This window comes from Parasteatoda tepidariorum, chromosome 7 (assembly GCF_982258835.1).
Source record: "Parasteatoda tepidariorum strain Cologne lab strain chromosome 7, Ptep-v5.0, whole genome shotgun sequence".
Taxonomy (NCBI): Eukaryota; Metazoa; Arthropoda; class Arachnida; order Araneae; family Theridiidae; genus Parasteatoda; species Parasteatoda tepidariorum.
Genome location: NC_141761.1, coordinates 7,091,908 through 7,118,178, shown reverse-complemented (window position 1 = coordinate 7,118,178; position 26,271 = coordinate 7,091,908). Strand labels below are relative to the sequence as shown.

The 26,271-nt window shown below is 33.7% G+C and overlaps 1 protein-coding gene across 5 annotated transcripts in view; it reads right to left on the bottom strand.

The window, feature by feature from the left end:
• The window catches only part of LOC107444767 (sushi, von Willebrand factor type A, EGF and pentraxin domain-containing protein 1), a 179,539-nt gene continuing 153,268 nt past the window's right edge, over positions 1-26,271 (bottom strand). For 2 of the 5 annotated variants that reach the window (XM_087167214.1, XM_087167217.1), the window contains 8 exons: positions 25,860-26,054; positions 20,887-21,081; positions 18,128-18,406; positions 16,731-16,991; positions 13,565-13,738; positions 9,244-9,381; positions 4,733-4,906; positions 1-2,808 (listed from right to left, as the gene is read on the bottom strand). In XM_087167214.1, the coding sequence (XP_087023340.1) occupies positions 2,609-2,808; positions 4,733-4,906; positions 9,244-9,381; positions 13,565-13,738; positions 16,731-16,991; positions 18,128-18,406; positions 20,887-21,081; positions 25,860-26,054 (1,616 nt within the window). In that variant the 3' untranslated portion in view covers positions 1-2,608. The remainder of the gene's footprint in view (positions 2,809-4,732; positions 4,907-9,243; positions 9,382-13,564; positions 13,739-16,730; positions 16,992-18,127; positions 18,407-20,886; positions 21,082-25,859; positions 26,055-26,271) is intronic. The other 3 variants (XM_087167215.1, XM_087167218.1, XM_087167216.1) reach the window with 2 other exon arrangements.

Here is a 26,271-nt window from a genome sequence, read left to right as displayed (position 1 = left end):
TGAATATGCTTAATATTTTATTTCCATTTACGTATACATCACCAATGAAACAATTTTTTCTTTCCTTCTGAAATAGATCTTTTTAAATGACAAAATAGAAGATTTCTATTTATTTCAAAACTTCTCTACACAAAACTACAAATATCGATATGATTTTTGATATAAAGCTTCTCATAATAAGATGTATCGATGTAATCTCATGTTACAACATCATGAAACAGATATGAATGTCATCTCAATTTATTTATGGGTTGCTTAGATTGGCATTCCAATTATAAATATTCATTTTTAACTTCAAAAATTCCATTTAACACCATTTTCTGTTAAAATATGAATTGCATTTTCTAAATGTATTTTTAGAGACATTTTGCCATGTTGCTAATAAAGATCTGTTACAATTTAGATATTCAAATCCTTGACTCATTCCAAGTATTTTTCCTGACTTAACGATGTGACTATTTTCTCTGTCAAAAACAACACTAAATTTAAAAAAGCATTATACGTAACATTCATGGAAATGTTAACCAAAACTGTTATACTCTGCATCTTCATATATATGGATTTCAAACTTAAAAAACAAAGTAAAGAAAGAGTTGAAGTAATAAACTAGCTGGAAAAAAAATACAAAAGAGAATAACTTAACACAGTCAGATAAATTTAGTTATTTAAAGTTGTTATAATTCTTCTTAAAAGTAAGTGTAATATAAAAAGCCTAAACTAGAATTTTAAATTGATAAAATAAAAATAATAAAGTAATTCTGAAATCACGGAAGTTGAAAACATAAATTTAAAACATAATTCACTCTAGAAATGATGTTCGTTCATTTTTTTGAAAGAACACGATAATTTTTAAAGAACATGATAAAAGCATTTTATATTTTAATAAAATATGACTGTGAGTGGGGATTTTGTTGGAAATTCAGATATTCAGAACACTGAAATTGGGAGGGGAGGGGGTAAATTCCATTTTAAAAATTAGATTTTTCGGTCCATGATTTTTCCATGATTTTTTTTTTTTTTAAATGGTTAAAACAATGACATTTCATGACAAATTTTGTTCAATAACCGAAGTCCATGACTTTCCAGGTGCGCAGATACCCTGTAAAAAAATCCCTTCTGTTCAATTTGAGACATTCTGTTCAAATAAGGATGCTGTTAAACGCGATGAATTAGAACATTTATTCATCTGGAATTTGAAAACGATAATAAATTACGAAACGATGGGTGATCTAGTTGCGCCTTCTTTATTGTATTTTTTTTAAGTGATCTAGTGACGCCACCGATGTATTTCAGTATTTTGGTTTGATCTTGAGTATGATGTTTATTATTTGGTAGAACTGTTATGTTTAAGATTATTAAAAAGTTTTTAACATTAGTATTGGTAGTTTTTTCAAAGAGAGTTGTGTTTCAATTATGTTTTAGTTCGTGTTTTAACAGATGCCATACGTGAATTTAATCCTATTTCCTACGTTTACATGGCGTGATAATTCTACAGTGGGAGAGATTAATAATATTGTGTGATGTTCTGATCAATTTTAAAAATCTTGCTTAACTATGAATGTTAGTTGTCCAAGACTGTGGACTAACACAATAGTTTATTTCGTTCCATCCCACTTTAATCACTTAGATAAGTTATATGAATTTTGGAGACAAATTTAATGGAAATCACTCCTCACTTTTTTTTTCATAATTTCAGTTACCACACTGTTAGAAATTTCTCGGAAAAATGGTTAAATAACAATTTATTGAATGGTTATTTTACAGTATTTAATCAAAACAGTCAAATAACCATAAGAAAAGGTAATCAGACTCTGAGGTTTGAGAAAAACTGTTTATCAACTGCTTTCACCTAATACGGTTAAACAGCTAGAATTTTATCTCACCATCTATAATCACCCCATGAAGCTTCTTAGTTCTTCGCGAATGCCTGCACATCATAGCCTATCTGTCAATCTCATGACCGACAGAACTGGAGTTCGAGTCCTAGTGTTGACACTACACTAATTCCTCCCTTCAACACATGAAGAAGTTCCAGCCTATGGCACTCTCCTATGTCCATTAACTTACGAAAAGCCGACCTCCTATGTCTAGTTAAATAATTAGTTCTTTTTTACGTTTTTGAAAAATGCTAGTTGTAAATGGTTAAAAAACCTTATAGTTTTGTATTCATGGTTTTATAACCATACTTTTTTAAAATGGTTTCAAAACCATAAAGGAAACAAAATGTTTTTTACCGTAAATTGTACTGTTAATCAATGGACAGACCAGTTATTTTACCATATTTTAGAATGAAAATTTCAACAGTGCATAAGCATTAATATATAAATCGAACAAATAACTTATTTTAATGATTCGAAGAAGAACGATTTTTCTTTCTGTTTGTCTTCATTTCAGCGACCCCGTCATTTTAGTGTGAAACGCGACCCATTCTAAATTGAGATCTAACAACACAATCCACGAGCGCGCAATAGAAATAGAAAAAACTTTGGTCTCAGAATAACATTTTATGTGTTTGCGCTGCGTTTTTTATTGTGCGAGTTTTTTCATGTTGATGTCTGTTTTTGGGCCCGTCTGTTACAATATTTTGAACATTTAACTTGAACATGAATTATCCTTTCTTGAGGGGGTGGCAGGTAGGCACGGATCCAGACCACCTGCCTACATCCATGCACTGCAGAACAGTTCGACCCTGGATCTTGTAACCTTCTTTACAACCAAAGATAACAGTTTCTGATATTTGGTAGTAGAATTTAACATTGGATATGGTGACCCCTTTTGTGGTTCCAGGATAAGGACACAATGGTACTTCTGAAATCACAAGAATGAAATGTTTTTAGCAACGTTCATTTAACACCAAACATACCATAGCCGATCAAATGATCGTGTAAGAGCTTCGAAAATGCGCTTATCGCTTTTTCTAACAATTATATAATGTTAATATTCTATTATTTTTGTATTTTGTTTTCTTCGAATTATACGTGTCGTATACAGATTTCTACCACAAGCTGTCATTGGACCGGGAGAACAATTTATTGCTTTAGAAGGTTATCGCATCAGAAATGCGTGTTCAACGTATAGCATTCGATGAGTTGAACATTTCTGCAGAGACTGTTGCGTGTGGAGTTCAATCAGAATAACTGTGAATTCAAATTTCAAGCAGTTACCTAACATTTAAGATTGGTATTTTTGTGTCAGAAAAAGAGACAAGAACTATATGTTTTAATCAGTAGCTTATATTCTATTTTGATGGCTTTACTTCATTTCTAACTAACGGTTAGAAACCCAGAAAAATGTCGAAACAATCAAGACAGCACAAGTTCTTAGTAGAAATAATTATTAATGATAAGAATAATTATAATTATAAGAATTATAGAAATAATAACAATTAGAATAAATAAGTTTGCGGAAAATGTACAATGTACCCTGTATATGTAAAAAATGCGTTGAGTGATGAATAAAAAATTATAATTCTTTGTGTTTGTAATACATAAAAAATGGCAATATGCAATTTTGTTTAGTTATAATGAAGTTATTTTTTAGTTTATTTCCTTCCTAATATCCATATTTCATGCATCTAACCATGAAACATAAAATCTGGTCATTTGAGCGGCTATGGTAGAAATAGATATAGATTAAGTGTTGGTAGTAATCATTTTTAGAAAGTTTTTATATTGGGCCCATTTCTTCTGAAAGTCTCTAATCTACTGTTGCTAGCTACTGTCCTTGCCTATAACGTAAGATATGTGAAAATAACTTTAAACTCAAAATCAATAATAGGGAGATTTCGCATAGCCTTTGTTTTAACTCAACCTTATTTCTCTACTCTTAGATGATACTGTAATAGGTAGAGAAATGTTCTTGTCAAGAGCTGTCAAGTTCAAATATTGACAGCAATAAATTAGGGTAAACCATAATATTTTACCAAAATCTCTTTAATTGGGATTCTATATTAAATTGTTTCATTAAGTGTTTTCTTTTTTTATTTATGGCAAAAAACTTTTTTTTACTAAGGGGCTGTTCAAATATTACGCAAACACTTAAAGGTAAAGTGATTTGTTCATTTTGTTGACAATGAGGGGTCGGTTATGAGGTTACGTCAGATACTATTGTTCCTTATTTTTAATCTTAAAATGTAAGATAAATGTATCAAAATTTTAAAAAATAAAAAAACTGCGTCAGAAAAACTTTTAAATTTGGTATTAAAGTAAATTTGGAAGAAAAAGAAGTTGGCAAAAATTGGACTCAACAAATTTTAAAATTTTATAAAATAATTTTTTTCACAAAATAAATTTTGTCACTTTCTTTGCAAAGTTGCATTTTTTTCATATTTACATTAGATTACTGCTGTAAAAATCAAAATGAAAGAAGGTGTTGCGACTTTCTTACATAAGCATGATAGGAGGTTTGCAATTTCCTTACTATTTTCTTAAAAGGGGGAAGTCTAACAGTTCCAAATTATATGCTCACGTAGTATTTCAAGAATCACTTGAAATTCATAATATTTTTATGAGCCTCGCAATCAAATTGCACGTTACATGCCGATTTTAAAATAAGTTTTTTATACACCGTTTTGTACCTATAATTTTCAAGAGGAAGAATTATAAAAAAGTATTGCAAAGAAATGGCCAATGATCAAAGGTACCGATTTGGAGTTCATATGAATAAGAGAACTAAAATAAAAAAATTATTTTTTATGCTTATTTCATAAAAATGTATTTCCCTAATTGCTTACTTTGGCATGTGGGATGTTTTGCAGACCACTGGCCTGAAGGCAAGCAAGTAGCTTGTTCGAATCCTTTCAATTTTCTGCCCTCTTCACAAGAGAAGACCACTTTGACATTCATTTTGGTGACTCCTGTACTAAGTCTCAGACCACCTACTTCCATGACCACAGGACAATGGACAGCTAAAAAACATAAAAATTATTTTTTTTTCACTACATTTGTTTACGGATTAAAAAAAAGGCGAATTTTCTGAATTGATTCCTGTTAATTATAGGGTTATAAGAAATTTTTCAGGCATTCTAGTTCAGCAGTCCCAAACCTATGACCCATGCTCCAAAAATCACATATTAGCGCACAGAGAGGAAGAGACAATTTCTCAAGAAATACACAGAGAAGGTCAGTGGTGGGTCCACGTCCAAGAGTTCGTGGGTTCTTCTCCGCCAGCCGAAGACTCCTCGTGTAGTAATACCCGTGACTGATGCACGTAAAATCTGTCGAGTCACAAAGTCCTCCATGTTCCCATAACAAATCAATACCCATGGGGAAACTGATCCAGGAGTTCCCTTGTCTTCTGGCTTATTTCAAAATGACAAGTCTGAGGAGTTCAACATTAGTAGTCGTAAGTCCCGCAATAGACTGATCGTTAAGACACGGTTCCCAGCAAATCACCGAAGTCAAGCATCACAGGCTGCGGTCAGTGTGCGGGTGGGTGACCACTTGGATCAGTCTGAGTAGGGACCGAGGGTGTGCGGTATCGTTAAACAGTTCAACCGTAAAGTGCTCGACTTCGTGTGCAAGTCATCGGGCTACCGAAGTGGGGATGCCATCCCCTCATCAGAGGATTAAATTTGTGATGGCATGTCTTCGGATCAACCTCAGGGATATATATATACATATGTATAAAGAAATACACAGATGATTTTTTTAAACTTGAAAGTTCATGCGTTTTTACAAATTAAGCAATAAGGTTTAAAGCTTTCAGAGGCTTGAAGGAACAATAGATAAGGAAAGAAAACAAGCATTTTTCAACACCCAATGCCAGAAAATCAAGCAATAAGCTTGTAACTTGTAAATTACTTTATTTTTTATTTGCAATTGCTGCATAAAATTTCATAAGCCTAGCAGAAATATTTATGGAGACAGACATTTTTATAAAAAAAAACCCATTTTTTTTGTCTTATGTTTTTTATTATAATTTTAAAGTTATTTGGTAAAATTAGACAAACTTTTTAGAGCAATTTAAAACTAAATGCAAAAAAGTTTTTTGAAACTTGAAAAAAGTTCGCTTAAAACTATGCAAGATATGAGTAGGTTTAAGGTACTTTTGTACTGCGCATGCGTGGAAAACAATTGTTTTCATATTAAAACAAAAGTCGATGTAAATTTCTTATTTTATAATTAATATATACCTTTTCTGTTATTTATACCTTAAAAAAGATTCTTTTTTAAATCAGTTCTTCTACAGTAGAAAAACCATGTTGTAATATCTCTTTGGTATTACCAAAAAATTGTATAAAAGGAACAAATGAAAATTTTATAAGTTTCAGTCGTTCCAGTGTGTACAACACTAGACTGAAACTTAGAACATATCTCTGTATTGGCCAAAAGCAGTCAAAATTACAGGGTTGTGAAAGAATAATGTGTAAAGAAACTTGTTTAAAATTAGTTTAGCATTTTTTTTATATTTACAGTTATATAACAAGTTATAAGTAAATATTAACAATAAAAAAAATGATGTGTACAAAAAGTCACAAAATTCTAAGAAATTGTGTCACTATATATATCATTGTTTTTCCAATTGAAATTAAAAAGCGGTCAAAATGACTTCCTTGGGCAATCTAGTGTTAATACGTCAAATCGAGAGAGTAGTTAAAATTAAAACTATTTAAAGTGAGTAGTTAAAATAATGTTGAATGCTTACATCAAGTTCACGCGCATTCACACTATTTGTGAATTATTTTTGCTTTAAAAAACAATTACTTTGGATATTGATTCCAATCGAAATGGCGAAAAATCGTTGTTGTCCTGCTAAATATCGGCAGAATAATATGTTTCAAAATGTTCTTTGTTCTGATAATAGTTTTTTAAATATCTGTCAATTTTATTAATTCCATGTTCTATTGAAGGAGGAACACAACAGGGAAAATGTTCCAAAAAGGAACAAAAATATTTATTGCATTTTTCGATAATTTACTCTTTTAAGAATATTATATCAAAATGTTGAATTAGTTTTCGTTTAAATGTAAAAATTACAGCACTCTAGGCAGAACATGTATAATCATCTGAACTTGTGCGGTCAGTTGATTTATGGATTTGTTTAGTCCGATTAAAATATTGTAAGTATTTGAAGTTTATTATTTAAATAATTTCTTTTAATTTTGTAAGAAAAAGATCTGTTGGTATTTTCAATATAAATAGTTCCTTATTTAGCTGCAATAATTTCCGATGCAGGTTGATATTGATAGTTATGGAACAATTAGAAATAAATGCAGGAAAAAAAATATGCTTAAAAGGATAGCTTGATCACAAAGTTTTAAACTCAGATTTATATGTTTCTCTTAATTGCTCTAATTAGTACAATTTTAACCAATTTACATTAAATTTTGACTTCATGCTTACAATAAACATAATTTTTTTTTGAACGTAGGGATTGAGTTGATTAGTTTTGAGTAATCCACCAAAATGTTACTTATTTTCTGTCATTTTTTTCAAAACACCGCCATTTCGCGATTAAAAAAAAATCCTATTTTAAAAATCTTATTTGCAATGAAAAATATATTCATATAGTTCAGAAAAATCAAAATAGAATCAAATTTGGAGATTTTTTTTTTACAACTCGTCAGTACAGGAAGTTATGGATAATACGAGGCGCATATAGAAAGTAAGTTTCCCTAATTCATTAAAAAAAAAAACGACCTCACACTTTCAGGAACATATTTAGCGGCAACAAGTACAGCAATGTTTCAGCTATTTTTCAACATAGCCACCACCAGAATTGAGACACTTGTCGTATCGTGTGATCAACTTTTGTATCCCTCTGTCGTAGAACTCTGCCGCCTGTGAATGGAACCAACGTGTGACAGACGTCTTCAGTTCTTCGTCGTTGCCAAAACGCTCACCGGAGGACAGGGGTTGCTTGATGTGCAAGAAAACGTCAGAATCATTGGGAGCAATATCAGGGCTGTAGGGTGGATGATCAAACAATTCCCAGTCAAATTCTGTCAAAACAGCTGCTATGCATCATGCCGTATGTGGACAAGCATTGTCATGGAGGAGCGCAACACCTGCAGTAAGCATTCCGCGACTTTTGTTTTGAATGGCAAGTCACAATTTCCGCAGTGTTTCACAGTAACGGTAAACGTCTGTCACATGCTGGTTCCATTCACAGGCGGCAGAGTTCTATGACAGAAGGATGCAAAAGTTGATCCCATGATACGACAAGTGTATTAATTCTGGTGGTGGTTATGTTGAAAAACAGCTTAAACATTGCTGTACTTGTTGCCAATAAATATAATTCTGAAAGTGTGAGTTATTTTCTTTTTACAAATTAGGGTAACTTACTTTCTAAATGCGCCTCGTATAAAAAAAAAACATTTATAAACATCGTATCCTATAAATGCTTAAATGTTTGTATGAGTAGCGTGATAAAATAAAGATTAAAATATGTAAAATAAATTTAAAAAATACATTTAGTTAAGTTAATCACAATTATTGCAAAATTGATTACAAAATCCTTCTTTTTAGCAGGCTTTTCAGTGTATTGTTTCCCCTTAATACTGATTCGTCTTAATTCATATTGCTATGAGTATGTTTGATTTACAAACAAATTTTATGTTAAAAATGTTAATGTTTATGTGTTGCTTTTATTTGCATTGTTAAAATAATTTTACCGATTCTATAGTGTATCAGATTTTATTATTATAACCAAAATGTATTGAAAAGTATTATTGAACACCAAAAATGAGTCAACTAAATTTTATTTTTTCATAAACGTCGTTGAACCCAATTTTGTGGGTTTACGACTACTAATGTTCAACTCTTTGCCATTTTGAACCCAATCCAGAAGACAAGGGAACTCCTGGAACGAGTATTAGCTGAAATTTACCTTCGTGGAAGACTTTTTGATGGAGCTAACCCGCATTTGCGCTACATGGAGAGCAAGACCACGAGAACCTCCCACGGTTAGCCTGACAGCAAGAGAACTCATGATCCGTCTACCACTGAGGATATTTCACGTCAGCACTTTTGACGATGCAAGCCGGATGCGGAATTCGCAACGACTGGGATTCGAACCCGGTTCGCCTCATTGGAAGGCAAGCGCTCTATCCCCTGAGCCATCGCGGGGGGCTCAGTCAACTCATTTTCACACAAAAATAATGTAAAGAAAAATCGTGGTGCTTCACGACACAAAGAACTGCGTTTGTTTACACGAAAAATTATTTCACTGCGGCACATTTGATGTAAAAATGTTGCCACCATTTTTGGTGTTAAGGTAGATTATGACATATGGTATACTAACCGGACACAACAATTTCTACTGCATGTCTGTGACCCGTGGGTGAGACACAAGTGAACAGTCCCGAATCTTCTGTCATAGCATGGTAGATGGTTAACCTGTATTCAAGTTGTGAATCTCTTCCTGGCTCACTCGTCCAACCTACACAAAATACTTCCATCCATTACACTAGAATACCTATATTGTCCACTCATACGTTGTGAAAGAATAACTAATGTAGAAAGATATTTGTTTTAAACATATTATTTACAGTTATATAACAAGTTATTAGTAAATATTAACAATAAAAACAATTATATGTTGTGCCAAATTCTAAGAAATTGTGCCATCATTGTTTTTCTAATTGAAATTAAAAAGCAGTCAAAATGACAATCTAGTGTTAATGAATAGTGTTGCTAAAAAATGCATGATATTCGACAGAGAGAATTTTAAATCAGAATTTCCTTTTTCTTCCAGGGTACTGGGAGAAACTGGAAAAAAAAGAGGAAGAAACAGGAAAAAATGGAGAATACAAAAAATGGGCCATAAATATGTTGAAAAGCATTACTTCAATTTAAACAAATTAAATCTAGTGTAATACCAAAACCAAAAATTTAAAAAACTTTCGCATCTACATGAAAAAAATAGAGTTATACAGAATTTTAAAAATCTATATACCCTATTATTTTAGAGTCCGAATGAGTATTCATATTCAACAGCATTTGATTCGGAAAACTTTACACGCTGTTCGTAATTGTGAATTCAAAATACATTTGTGAGTAGTGCAAATGCTTATTCTATTATTTGTTAATTTACTAGTATTCATAGAATTCGACATTGTTTAAAATTTTTTTTATAGAATTGTAAAACTAGATTTTATTAAACAATTAACAGTAGTTCATTAAATAAATTTTTTTTTCAATGGCTCCTTTTCGGTTTCACTTATTAAAAAAAAACCTATTAAACAGTTTGAAAATCATGGGTGTTGTTACGGCAATTATAAGCTGTTTGACATTCTTTTTGAAAAAAAGAGTATCTTTCATTTCTTTCTCATGATTTGTCTTTCGACGTGAATTTTTCAAACCACCCCCTCAATGTCAGGGATAGCCAGGTGAGTAGGGCGCTGAGCCCCTGTCCAAGAGTTCGTGGGTTCGATCCCCGCCGGCTGAAGACTCCCCGTGCAGTAAATGGTGACTGATGCACGTTAAATATATCGGGTCACAAAGTCATCCATGTTCCCATAACAAACCAATACCTCTGGGGGTACTGATCCAGGAGTTTACTTGTCTTCTGGTTTGGGTTCAAAATGACAAGGCTAGGGAGTGGAACACGAGTCGTCGTAAACTCAAAATTGGCTCGGCTGTTCAACGACGGATATAAAATAAAATATAGAAAACCACCCTTTCAGAACAATTTTCTGAAATGAATAAATAAACTTTAAAAAATATCGTAAATTGGAATATTCGTTTATATAAAGGATGAGGTTGAAGCTATAAAAAAGATAATTAGAAAAAATTCTAAAATTGTTTCTGATTTTGGATACATTGGCTATGTTAAATACTTTTTTTACTCAACTGAGGGGGGGGGGGGCAACAAGCGTTATTACACAAAAAAAAGTTTCTGAAATAGAAGATAAAAATGGATACAGTGTGTTTTCATGGAATCGTGTAGAAATGTGTGTTTTTCATAGATAAAAATAAATTTCTTTACCCATTCAATTTTTCATTCTAAGTAGGTAAAATTCCAAAGTTGAATTTAAACAATCAAAATTGCTTTTTAAATCTTTTTTTTTTTTAATTTGAAAAAGAAAGTGAATTGATTTGAGTTAGAAATATACTAAATTATTTTTTCTGACTCGTTATTCAATAGTCAAGTTTATTCATTGGAACAAAATGTACTTAAAATAGATATCAGTTTAGCACTTATAAGTGTTGACCATCCTTATGATCATCGATAACTATAGATGACCACTTAAAACTAATCTAAAGTAGTTCTCAACTAAATTCCACCCTTAACTTACTCTAATTGTTCTTTAAATATACGAAGAAAAAGTTTAGCCTGTTTAGTCCAACCTTCCGTATAGAACTTTTTCTTATTATTTCTATTTATTTTAGTATTCATTTTCATGTCTTAAGTTAGAGGTATGAACCTCTCTAAATTCGTTGTCAAAAAATAGTGTCAATGAACTCGTGGAATCGCATTTAAATGTAAACAACCGAACTCACACGCTCGATTCATGAATTTGGAAATCCTCAGACTGCCACGTTATTCCACAGAAACAAAAGGCTGTGTTCTAAGGATGATTCACATGAATCTGCCAATTCTACTCAATAAGCGTTCTATTAAGCATCTTTCGAATTCTTTCTGTGATAGTTTGATAAATTTATTTCAAGAAATCTTGAGCATTTTAAAATTCATGCTCTAAAATTAACTATTTCCTGAGTTTTCCCCCCTTTTTGTTGTCACGCGTATTGGTGTTAGTAAACATCAAAATAGATGGGTCACACTAAAAGAAGTGCCACGTGGTTGTTTGCTATACAATGTGTCATGACACCACTTTCGGTTTTTAAGCTCTTTCGATACACTTGAATTTTATTTTTACATATTTAGTAAATAATGATGTTGCTTGCAGAAGTTTGTGGGGCGGGGAATGGTTGCAGCTGCGAAAACAATGGTAGATTCAAATTCGTGCTACCCTAGAATTTTGCATTATAAATTTTTTAAATCGTAATTTACAATGATGAATTGATATTATGGTTTTAATGAGCAAATTTCTTTTAGGGAGAAGTATCACTTTAAAAAAGGACCTATCTTTAATTCATATTTACTGAATAATGCACACGTTGTTGCGTATACCTGTTATGGCAGAAGGGTATGATTGTTCTTGTGTCCCAGTGGCTCCATCTATGGGCAAGAATTCGACTTCTGCCACACCCATACGTCACGTCCGTTTATAGGGCGGACCCATTCATACATTCACAAATCGTAATTTAGACTTGAACCAGAGAACGATCCATCTCCAATTCAGTACTCCCAGAGGTATCGATTTGTTATGGGAACATGGAGGACTTCGCGACTCGACAGATTCAACGTGCATCAGTCACCATTTTACTACACGGGGAGTCTTCGACCGGAGGGGTTCGAACTCTCGGACATGGGCCCAGCGCCCTACTGACCAGGCTATCCGGGCTCGATACACGACAAGTTTAAATGATATTCGAACATTCGGTGAAATCAAATAGTTGCGTTATATTGATCATCTTTCGCCTCGTTTTCCAAGAAATTACATTTTTATACATTTTTTTTCTAAATTTCAGAAACTCTGTGTTTTGAAGACAGTTACCGGTAACGAAATGGTATTACTTTATTTCGTAGTTTATAAACTACTACTTAGAATAAAGTAGTGCAGTGAGTAGTGCGATATAAAAAAAACAATTCATGGCAGTTATTTTTAATGTAAGGAAAGAAAGAAGGTGACAACGCGATTTATTATTTTTAATCTGATGGGGGGGGGGAAGAACTTTTTTCATTTAAGTTAACAAATCATTCATAATTTTCTATTATTTCTCGAAATAAATATTTGCTGTCCAGAAAGGCATAAAAGATGAAAGAAAAAATTCGAGAGAAAAAAAACTCATTTATTGTTTTTCCATTTTCTATGAACTGTAATTGCCATTTTGAACATAAGTGTAAATAAGTATTTTTTCAGCAAAACCAGGGGAAAAACGTTTAAAAAAAAGAACAATTATAGCTAACTAGATTTTTAATTAAGTAGTCAAGTTCGTTCACCAGGAGTTGGCACTTAGTTCCGCCCTCATCACGTGCTTTCCAATCGCTATTTTTGGGAGAAGGATGTGAACAATCCTGAACAGGGTTTCTATTTGGCGATATTATGACAAAAATATTTATATCGCAGTCTTTGGTTGCATTTTTTTATCATTAAATATTTCGTAAATTGGATGCTATTTCTCCCTTTTGAGTGAATAGTTTGTCCTTTTTAGGACATTCTGCAGGGAAAACGGCAGTTTTTAAATTCAAAATATACTTAATTAGCTAGCGTCACGAAAGGTACAGTAGCAGATGATAAAGCGAAGTAAGTAATTGTTTGCGTTTGACGCGCATGAAGGGTTGTTTCAATTTCAAGAGCGGAGACATTTCTCCTCTTACTCCCCAGCTGAAATGAACTCTGCGTTCGAGGAGGTGGAGCCAAGTGCCAACTCCTGATGAGTGAACTATAATAGTTATTGCAATTTTAAAATAAGTTTTTTCAACTACTACCGTCCGTAGTTAAACATTTGAAGTATTGTTTTAAAGTATTAAAATGAACAAAAAAATAAAGAGATACCTTCGGGATATTTCCTGTTTTTGTGGCTCACTTCCCAGTGTGGAGTTCCGTACTTCCTTATCCAGAGACATTCGAGGTGCAAAACTGTTCCAGGATACACAATCAGTTTACCGTCATTGCTCTGAGCAATCTGACCGATCTGGTTGCGGAATAGGATGGTCGGTGCTTTTTCTACTGCCAAAGAATGTCAAGAAGACAAAAACAAACATCAGCATTCCAATAAGACTGGTTTTTTTTTTAATGCACTCTCAAAAATTTAATGTTTATCGACCCTGTCATCAATGTAAAGGTACCCCACCATAGCATCGAATTAACGTGTCTTATATACTGGTAAATTGAAATTATATTTTTGTAGTGGTAGATACACTACAGTACTCCCCCATCAGAATTATAGCTGCAATAGAATTCAATGAATGGATACCACTAGTTGATTCATTGCTGTTTTCAGAGAAGTCGGGAGAGCTATATTAAAATCACGCTCGTGGTCGCTCCTGTGCTGCCTTTAGCAATCGAGTGTATACGTTGTGTGTGTGATCGAGACTGAGTAGCAACAGCACGAGGGGGTGGATAATGTCGCAACTAGAAGTATCAAGTCAACTGTTCACTGTGGACCATTCATCGAAGTAGGCGTGTTCATTTCGAAGTGGGAGTTTCTGTCAAGGTAGGCATGTTCACATCATGTCCGAAGGTTATCCATGTGGGGGATAGTAGTTATCGAAAATGTCAACCTTCATTTATGAAAAGGAATCGAAAATAAGCACCTTTAAGCACTTTTTAAAAGCGCTCCGCACCCTGGACTTTGTAAGTTTTCACTGACAATGACCTAAATTTTGTCAGCGTCGAACTGAAACGGTATTTCAAAATCAGGTCAACCCTATTAAAACCTATTAAAAACATCGAATCTTTAGAATTCCATTTCAAATGGATAAGAGGAGTCACTTTGGAACAGTTCATTATACTTTTAGCAGAAGAGTCTTAAACTCAAGGCCATTGTCAGCTGAGAACACTAGTTCATTCTCTTATTAGTAGACATCAACTGGCTGATATCAAGTTTCAATAAATGGGAAGAGAGAGCAAAACAAATGGCAGTTGTACAAAAATAATTTTAAGGTTGGAAGTTGGTAAAGGGAGGATATATTCGAGGGAAGTATTGAGAAGAATACTTAGTGCGCAAAACCTGTATCTTGCCTGCGTATTGTGTTAAAATTTCTTTATAATAGTTTAAATTACATTTATGTATATTTGATATTTTTGTACACGTATCGTTGTTAATTTTTCATTTTATTTTACAATATACTTAAAACTTTCTAATTCCTAATGATGGATTTAAACATCCAATCAGCGGAGAGTGTTAAGAATTTGCCAATGTATGCCGTGAGGGGGCGCTCTGTTATGCAGTGATTTCACAGCAGTCTCGCACCATTATGACAGTTAAAAATTGTAAATAAATTATTGTAACAATTGACTGATTTATCGATGGATATACAATAAGCACATCATAACCGGTTTTCATTTTTTAATACATAAAACAGTGATATCTGGTGATTCATAAAAAGAAATGAAAATTTTCAAATTCCTGTTTTTTTAAAAAAAATATTGATTTGTGTGAGATGTTAAGAAGCGTTAACTTAATCTCATTGCCTTTCACTTTCCAATTTATTATTTGCTTTGTGTGTATTTAACATGGTTAAACTAAATTTTAACTAACAATGTTTTTGAACACTTTATTTTAATATATGAATAATATTTTAATAATTGCTAATAATTCAATATTTATCATGTTGTTTATTTATTTATCATACCAAAAGAAAAACAACGTTGAAAAGGAATCAGATTTTGTTTATAAAACAAGCGTATTTCCTTCTTCTTACTCTCTCTAAACAATACGAAATATCATTTGCTCCGTTTATCCCCGTTTACCAAACCTCAAAAACATATCTTTTCCACTTTTTACTTAACGCGATTCTCACGTAGATTCCAGGGATTTAATTTTCCAATCCTCAACAAAAGAGAGATGCCTTCCCGTTATTGGTGAGTTTGTCAGGTCTGTATTGGCCGTTTTTGTTTTTAATCAAGGGATCAAAAGTGTGTTGGTTTCTCTCAAAGCAATGATTTTTTACTCATTTTGTGTTCCTGAATGTGTTATAAAACTTTAATTTGAATGTTTTTGCGTGATGGTCGATCACATTAACACAAAAAAGGAATGTGAAAAATAGATAAAAGGTGCTTATCCAAAGAAACGTTTACATGTCCAGACTTTTGCTGTGTCAATTCATAAAGACAGGAAATCAAAAGAGTCATAAAACTCGATGTACAGACTTTTTAAATAAAGGGAGACAGAAAAGCATTTTTTAAGGTCTTTTATAATGACCTCCAGTTTACTCCTTACTCTCTTATTTGAATCTATTTTCATTGTTTTTAATGACCCTTTGAACTCAGCCAAACGTGCATTTCTCTCCTGCCGGTATTTTCATGCATATATTGCATATTTATTATCATTTGTTGTAAGTATTGTGTTTTTACACTTAATCTAGAGGAAAACATTTCGATGTACCGAAATGTAACACAGACCCTATTAGTCACTAAAAATAATGAATACAGTCAAACCCCGCTATAGTGAACATTCAAGGAACCGAAATTTAGGTTCACTATAGACAATTTTAACTTATTTTTCCGAACTGCTCCATTTTATGATACATTTTTTAAATAAATGACCTGGAAAAAGAAATACAAAAATGATTAAAAAACAATAGGTAGTCACAGAAAATGTGTTCATTTTTATTTTTTATGACTCTTCCTCTTGCTTACAGAAAATTTAAGGATGTCTTTTATTTCGGGATCTGAAACAGATGCAAACAAGAAAAAATTGCTTATGTCTACATTCCCACGCAATAGATGGTTTTGAAAATCGGTATATGTATTTTTTGTTAAAATTTCAAAATTACCAAAAAAGAACGAAAAAAAAATCAGAAAAAAATTCATAATAACTAATTTCCTCTCTTCTTTTAGTTCACTATATCCACAAAAAATAATATTCTATGTGTATAGCAAGGCAGGGGAGTGTTCATTCTATACGGGAGATCACTATAAATCAGCTTCACTATAGCGGAGGTTTGACTGCATTAAAAATAATACACAAAGGATACTCATAGAAATGAAATCTTACGAGCATAGTCATACTCTTGCGATAGTCCAGAACAGACGGGTTCTGATCCCGTCCACTGTCCACCCACGCACCTTCTCCTGATGCTTCCCTCGAAACTGAACTTCCCGATGTCCACACACCTGTACACCAGTTCTGTGCCTGCAGGGAATTTACCTATCTCCACATTCAATTTCTTGTCCTGCACGAATGCAACCACATCCTGATGGGGTCGACGGAAAATGCAAGACTTGTTGTGATTGTGATCCACTGGTGGTCTGGAATCTGAAAAAACAGTTCAGTGGTCTTTTGTTTCTCAGGGTTTAATAAAGATAACACTTTCAAAGACCCCCAAAGGACTTTGTTTCATAGTTAAGAATTTAAATGATTGCTTCGAATAGTTCGGATTTTTCTTCTATCCCCTTAAAGTAGGGTGCGGTGTACACTTTTTTTCCGTTTTTGGAGCTTTCAACTACTCTTTCCATTTAACGAGAAAGCTGGACTTTAAGAAAAATATGTTCCTTCACACAACTGTTTAGGATTGTTGAACACGAGGAAGCCGCAATGTTCACGAGAGGTTTATTAAAAGAAAGTAATACAAAGAACTAGTTTTTATACAACCTTTATGCATTCTTTCATCAAAACTGAAAACAAAAAAAAAACATTCTTTTTTCGAATTCATAGACCAGTCGGAATTTTTAATAAACTATCGTTATGATTAAAAGTGCATCCCAACGAAAATATTTAAAAACTAGAATAATAACGAAATTTTTTTTTTCTTTTAAAGGGAGCTTTGAAAAATGTTGGTACAGCCAACTCTCGCTACCACGATATGCGATACAACAGCAACTCCCTCTATTTCAATAATGTTTCATGTCACCGACGAACTTGCATATGATTTAATGTTATCCACTTCTCAATAGTGTGAGAAGCAATAAATACCTGAAAATGACTTTTTTTTTCTCTCCAAATTTCAACCTTATTCTTCTTCATTTATTATTGGTTTTCAAATAATGTAAAAAAATTATTATTTTGCCTTTTTCTGTCAGTCTTTTTCTGACAAAAGAAGTCTCACTGCTGATGATGTACTTATCTTATTTCTGTTCACCACAGCGAATGACTTTTGTATTCCCTTGGTGCACGTAAGACCACCCCCAAGACCTTCCATCCCTTATGTCTTAAGAAGTCACAGATGTATCTAATTTAATATTTAGCCATAATTAAAACTCTGCAAATTAATTTATATATAACATTAAAATTATAACATATGTAACATTCAAATTTTTAAAAACAAACACTTATTGTGTCCCCAAAGTATGTAGGTACAACGCTATATTTATTGGGTACCCAAAATAGTGTTATAGAGAGAGTTATTAGAAAAGTGGGTGGTTGATCCAAAAAAGGATGGAATCTCTACTCACCGCAATTATGCGGTCTTCCAACCCATACGCCATCTTGGCAGACGATCTTCCATGTTGTTTTTTTACCGCTGTATGCTGACAGGCATTTGAAAAGGACTTGGGTGCCATTCGGAAAATACCTATTTCCTTCGGACTGCTGCTGCTGCTGAGTGGAATATCCTGGTGGTTGGATAAAGGTGCTTCCTCTGTACAGCAGCGTGTTGTGCAACCTCTCTGGAAGTGTGCAGAGTTCTGCTGTCGGTGCGCTCTCTGAAGGGATTACATCCGAAGGAGATATGTCTGCAAAATATCTCTCCACATTAAACTGTTTTGAATGTTATTTTGTTTGGGTGTATAATCATGAAGATGTGAAGAAAACTGTACAAGGAGCAAGATGGAGTATTTGGTGATTAGCTCAAAAATGATTAAGAGTTTAACTTAAAAGTTAAAAAAAAATACCATGCGGGTCGATCTACAGCCCTTTGAAATGAAACAACAACGTTGAAATGGGACGTGTCAGATGAGTCATTTTCCGTTTTGAGCCTCAAGCGTGTTCGGAATTCTTATTTGTTTGAAAATTATTGCAATTTTAGGTAATTTAAAAATGACCGTTTATCCTTCGTTGTCTATTCGAAATTTTTTTCCCAAGATTTGCGCTTTATAAGCTTCGCGTGATATCAAAATTAAGAGGAATACGAATAAATAAAACAATTACAAAAAAGGGAGAGAAAACAGCAAGATATCGAGATTTTAAAAAATGCCAAAAGTTTCACAGAGAGTCGTTTCCAATTCTTATAAAATATATCATTTGCGAAACAAAATTGTTTGTTGAGACTAAATATTATTTGAGTAGATTATTTCTCAAATCGCGTTCATTTCATTTCAACTTACATAAAAAGAGTCTTTTTTGAATAGATTTCTAGGATGGATGCAAAGTTACAGAGTGGACAAAATGTATGACAAGCTTTCAACCCCGATGATCAAAATCATGGCAGTTTTTTTTCTTCTTTGAAAAATATTCACACAAAATACAGTAAGAATTCTCTTTGCTCGCGTCCAACATTCATTTCTTTTATGCAAATTAAATGTCTAGGCAGGCCGAATTTGAGATGGATAGATGGCCAAGAAAAAGACCTTTTGGTCTTAAAAACGAAAAACTGGAAAACACTAACAGGAAAAATGATAGCTTGGAAAAAACTTTTTGAGAAGACCAAGCCATTGATGATGTTGATGTCTATTTTGAGTCAAATTATAATTGATATGAAAGATCACGTACGATGAGTGAACATAAATAATATTTTTCCAAAGTAACATTTAAAATTAAATGTGCAGTGAACTCTCATGTACGCACTGAGGGGGGGGGAAAGGTGCATGAGTGAAAAGCTCATTCAAAGTTCTAAAACATAGATTGAAATGAGAGAGCACGAATAAAATTATCTCTAAATATTAACATTTACAATGATTTGATATTTACTATAACTATACAAAGAAAATTTTTGAACATACTTTTACATACATACAATAACATAAATAACATAAATTCATTTTCTTCACAATATAGTTTATGTTTATTTTTGTCAGCTTTTTCAAGTTCATAGAAATAAGAAAAGGGGAGTCGCTGAATGAATCTGCAAACAGTCACAAATCGAAGAGTTGGAGGAACATTCCAAAACTGAATAATAGTAATAGCAAACAGTCCTTTAACCAAAAACTAAAGTTTTATGAGTGGTGGAAGAGAAAGGGAAGGAAAATAAAAGATTTTAGAAAAGAACGATTGAAAATTGAATTTTATTTAAATAGGCTATTAAATCTGTTTTAATTAAATTTTAATTTATCACAAAATTAAACTTAAAAGAAGAAAAAAATCTTGTCACTAAGTTTTTGATTAAGAGAAGATTCAAAATGATACGTAACAAGCATTATTTGTAATGCTTGTTATTTTGTTATTTAATATTAAAAATACTTAGATAAAAATCTGACAGTCATATTTAATGTTCTTTCAAACGTAAAAAGAGTCCTATATAAAATTTTGATAAAGTTGCGGCCCGCCATTTGACTGGTGTTTTTAATTGCGGCTCCCGGCCTCACGTTAAATTGGAAACCCCTGATCTATATCTATCTATGGCTATCGATATCTATCTATGGCCATCTATCTATCTATATATATATATATATATGTATACAGGCTATTCTAAAAATCACAATAATGATAATGTTTAGAATCCGCTATATTAGAATCTGTATATTAATAAACCGTGTTACTATGAGAAGTACGAATAATAGGGCTATACTGTAGGGTTGATTGTGACTGACACACTATATACAGATTGATTTAGTCACTCATTCATGACACTATTAGGCCCTATGGAACCCTTAAAATTGAGTGCTGGAAAATCTGCTTCATCAGAATTCTTCCGTCATTTACGCTTTCCATTCATTGCTTACATTTCGTCAACAAATGGATTTTCTTTCTAAATTCAGAAATTTCTCTCTTAAAGGAAAATACAGAAAAGAAGCTCTTTGGATATTATGCGAGGAAAATATACACGATTGTGGATAGAACCTTTGAAAAACTAAAATCAAACGGTTTAATTCTAAAGAAGGGGAAATGAATACAGATTTATTTTTCTAATCAACACATTATTAGATGAGAGAAATAAATTGAGAAATGCGTAAGAATTGATGAGGTCGGTATGATGGCTTTCATTAAAGAATGGAAAATAAATCTTTTTTTAACATACAATTCAGCGTTTAAAAGGAAAATCTGATGATATACTTACTTTGTTCCTCGTGTCTTGTGCATTTGGGCACTCCTGGTCTCAATTTCCCTTCGAAGCATTGGACGGGATCCGGTATACTTTTCATATAATCCATCTCACAACTGTATCGGATGGAAGAACCATGGGATATGGTGAGGCCAGCTCTGTAACCCTCCAGGTATCTTCCATGAGACAGTTCTTCCAGTTGACAAGGACCTTTAACAAAACATTCTTTGGATTACGCGAGGTTCTTAATAGTCAAAATTCTTAATACAGCATCATCACATCATTTAATTTCTAAGATACTATGATAGAAATTTGTGATGGTTGAACATGAACAAACCCTCAAAGCATTCTTATGCTCGACCATCATAAATCTTACTTATGTTGGTTACCATCAAAAAACATAATGGTTCATGATGGAATGATGGATGGTCACCATCAAGATTATGTGTGTCCATCAATGGAAAACCATAAAAAAATTGGGATTGTAGGGTTAAAAAAGGTTACAAGAGAAAATTTTTTTGTTACTTAGCTAGAATGTATAAAACAGTATAGGTTATTTCACTTGACACTCTCTCTTAGAAAGTGAAGAAGAGAATATACTAATTTCTCTATCAGCATTTCATTCATAACAAACATAACATTATCAAACTTAAACATTATCCTGCGACCCAAGAAGGAGGTACAGTTTGTCTATAGTAAGAACTCCCCCAACCATTCGCCTGGACTCGTGGCGGTGACCATGGTTACGAGATATAACTTTTTCAAGTAGGGGTGTGATCTCACTGTTGAGGGTAGGGTGGCTATCGTGTTAGCCCTGGAGTGAAGAGAAGCTACCCTCCCTGAAATGAGCTATTCTCGTTTCCATAAGAGCAGACAGCCTCAGACTTTGTGGCGGAGGGAGTTTTTACCCTAGACAAACTATAAGTTCTTCGCCTGACAGAGAATATTCATCGCAGGGTTGCCTGAAAACCTTAACTCGCTAAGTGGGCGGTGACAGTGACGAGAACCACATGGAATTGCATTTTATAAAATTTTAAAATCAAATTATTATTTTATAAGTATTTTTATCGGCATGTTTTTACGCAATACTTAAAAAAATAAGAAAATATAGGCTCTCCCATAAAAACAAAATATTAAAACTGCGGTGGAGGCAAGAAAACTTTTCATCATAAATCATCATCTTTTGTTATACGAGTTCTGTCATGAATTCAGTCAACACACTTGAAGTCAAAAAAGGAAGAAACAAATGTATAAATGTAGATCAACGCATATAAAGAGATATACAAAAACTAAACTATTGTTGTACAAAACTTTTATACGTACAGTTCTGTATCTGAAACTTGCTTAGCGAAAGAAGAGGCTATTTTAGCATTTCAGAATTGAGGAAGATAATTTCAAAATAATAATTATAATTGAGAGAATAAAAAAAAAATGAAACGAATGTAATAAAAACTTATTTGCAGAACAAGATTTGCGGGATTCTATCTAGATAGCTCAACAAATGGACTGCTTTAAGAGAAGTTGGTAACAAAACAGTCAAGAAAAGTTGTATTGTATCTAAAGAACTGTACTGCATCACAAAATATTTCAGAGAACTATTCTGCATCAAGTTACTAGAGAACTGCATTGCATCGAGAGAAATCTTTTTTTTTTCTTTCAATTTTTTAAAGGAATAACACACACTGCAAGCTTCCAACATGGGGAAAAAACGAGAATTAAAAGTAAATGATTGTTTCAAATGATTGAAGTGTTTAGATAAATGCATAAAAAAGTTACGCAGCTTAGGCAACAATTTTACTTAAGCACGTTATATTGTATTCAGTAAAATATTTTCTCATATTAATGAACCGACGCTGACCCTCATTCAAAAAGTCTTCCAAACATTGTTTTTCAGAAACCACTGTTTTTTAAACAATAAGGAGAACACAAGTGTATTTCTTTGCTCAAAATTTACGGTTGCAGTTGCTCATGTGCTGCTTGTCTAAATTTTATAATCAAAATTTGCAGAGCCGATAACATGCGTCATTAAATTAATTAACTTAAGTAATTTTTAAAATTAATAAAAACAAGAAAAAAAATGTTAACTCGATTTATACTTTATAATTTTATGGGGATCACAGTTTGACATTTTTCCTTAACATGCAACACCCCCTTAAATTCGCAATAATTGTTCTTAACTTCTAAATAATTGCGGGGAAAAAAACTTTCCACTCGGCAGAAATAAATTTAGTTGTAAAAGTCATAATTAATTCTTCGTCAAATGAAAATGCATTAAAATCATTTATTGATTGTTGTTGTTGTTGTTCATCTACGTCACACTAGAGCTGCATAATGGGCTATTGGCGACGGTCTGGGAAACATCCCTGAGGATAATCCGAAGACATGCCATCACAATTTTGATCCTCTGCAGAGGAGATGGCACCCCCGCTTCGGTAGCCCGACGACCTGCACGCGAAGTCGAGCACTCAAATCATTCACTGAAAAAAAATTATCTTATTCCATTTTAATTTTGCAATTTCTTATGAAAAATAAACATTAATATGTCTTTTTCTAAAAACAGCATCTCGTTAAAAAAAATTTAAAATTAAGTTAAACTTATGTTAAAGTGAAGTACCATTTATTTAAAACGCTAAATTAGTAATAAATTCGCGAAAGTAAAATTCGTAAAAGTTTTTTTTATTGCTATTTTTATAAACATATTTATTGCTAGCTAAATAAATACTTTTAGTTTTAATTAAAGAACCCTTTTTATTTTACAAAGTTTTATTTAACTAAGATGAAGGGTCTCTCGTCCAGCACAACCCTTTCTCCTAAATATTCACTAAATATCCAGAGGGGGCGTGTTACGAAATCCTTAACTAATCTGCTTCCGTGTTTATGTCAATAGAATCTAGCAAGGTAGGGATAGCCTGGTTGGAAGCGCACTGCGACCATGTCCAAGAGGTCGTGGGTTCGCTCCCCGCCTGCCGAAGACTCCTCGTGTAGTAAAATGGCGACTGATGCACGTTAAATCTATCGAGTCACAAAGTCCTCCATGTTCCCATAACAAATCAATATCTCCGGAGGGACAAGGGTACGGAGTTGAACATTAATAGTCTTAAACCCAAAATTGGGTCGACATGTCAACGACGGTTATAAAATAAAATAGAATCTTGCAGTCAAAATTTCAACCATAGAATTCTAAATTTCAATCCTATTCCCGACCGTTGTCAACAGTATTTATCATCCATAGCAAAGTCAACATTTTTGACGGTTCTCCTTTAACCTGACCAACGTAATCATGATCATCAGGTGGGTCAGTCATGCACCATCCAATTTCAGTGGTAATCAACATTAGTGGCCATCACCCAAATGTAGGAATTCGGACAGATGGTCCAACGTGATTAAAAAGGAATTAGTTTTAATGACTCATTCCTGCCAACTAGGAATTGGATGTTGTGGTTCATTTACGTCACACTAGACCTGCACAATGGGCTATTGGCGACGGTCTGGGAAACATCCCTGAGGATGATCCGAAGACGTGCCATCACCATTTCGATCCTTTGCAGAGGGAATGGCACCCCCGCTTCAATAGCCCGACGCCCTTCACGCGAAGTCGAGCACTTTAAGGTAGAACAGTTTAACCACACACCCTCGGTCCCTACGCAGACTGATCTAAGTGGTCACCCATCGGCACACTGACCGCAGCCAGTGATGCTTGACTTCGGTGATCTAATGATCCGTCCACTGCAGAACAACTAAGAATTGAAAGTTTCATTGTTGGAAAGACAGGTGGCATATCCATCTATCGTTGTAAACCTTTCATTAGATACAGGGTGATTTTATTTTGTTTTTTCAAACCGTCGTTGAACAGCCGAGCCAATCTTTCGCTTTTACGACTGCTCATGTTCAACTCCGTAGCCTTGTCATTTTGAACCCAATCCAGAAGACAAGGAAACTCCTGGATCAGAGTACCCCCAGAGTTATTGATTTGTTATGGGAACAAGGAGGATCTTCCTAATCGACAGATTTAACGTGCATCAGTCACCATTTACTACATGGAGAGTTTTCGGCCGGCGAGGATCGAACCCACGATCTCTTGGACACAGGCCCAGTGTCCTACCCACCAGGCTATCCCGACCCAGATACAGGATGATGCCATGATATCCAAGCAAATATTTTAAGTTCAGTAAAATAGCAATAGAGATGCCCAAGTTGACTTATCATTCAATCAATAATGTGGTTGTTAACGGTAACCAATATTTAAATGAACCAATCATTTTTTTTAAAATTACGCCAGCCATCATCTTCTCAGACATAAGGTGTCTTGCAGTCCAATACAATAGTGAAGCAGAAGGTGTGAGGGCACGAAAGTAGTCACAACTACGAATGTCAAGAAGAGAGAGGCAATCAAATAGATGCTCCCCAGTTATAGGCGGAGTGTTACAGAGCACACAAAAAGGTGAATTGATAAGGTTAATTTTTAATAGATGGGCCTGCAAATAGTCATGTTCAGTAATTATTCTAAGGCAAGCAACTCCCTCGGCCCTGGGAAGGAGGGAAAGCGCTGCTGGTCATCAAGAAGGCTGGCCCAAGATTTTCCATCCGCTAAGTCCCTAAGAGCAGATATTGTTCTGTGTCTGAATTTGTCCCTAAAGAGTCGCTTTGAATTTCTAAGAGGAACTGGATGAGAAGGTGGATGAAATGCCTCTCTAGCCAACATGTCAGCCCGTTCATTTCCGTAAAAGCCACAATGGCCAAGGGATCCAGTGGAGGACTACCTCTCTTCCAGAAGAGAGCGTTGTTTACACTTAAATTCAAGTTAAATTATATTCAGAAATGGTCTGAATCGCAGCCTGAGAATCGACAAAGATAACAGTGTTTTGTTCAGATGGTTCACCAATAGCTGTAATAGCCATAAGGATTGCAAACATATGAATCAATCATTGGCTACCAGTAACTGATAGTGCTCAGACATGCCTATGATAGATAGGTAAATGATCACAAACCAGGCAAGCACTTCGGCATCTTGTTGACCGCCCATTCGCCATACCAACATCGCAGTGCTTCGGGACCCATCAGCTGATAGCCTTGATCGCAAGACAAGGTGATCACCTCGCTGTGCTCCATCAGACTCTTAGGACTCACCAGCCTGTTGTAATGGTGGTACATCCCGTACTGGGTAAAAGGCACTCGGCAGGGAGCTGAAACGAAAACAGTCGATATCATTTTTGGAACTTTGTCTCATTCGGTCACGCTGTCTAGTGCGCGACACAAATCACTGAACAAAAAAAAAATCCTTGCTACAGATGATCACATCATCTGTGGAATATTTTCCACCTCAACTTAGAAAAAAACAACATTTCTAGGATTAAATAAATAAATAAATAAAAACTAGAATAAATAAAAATTAAAGATAAA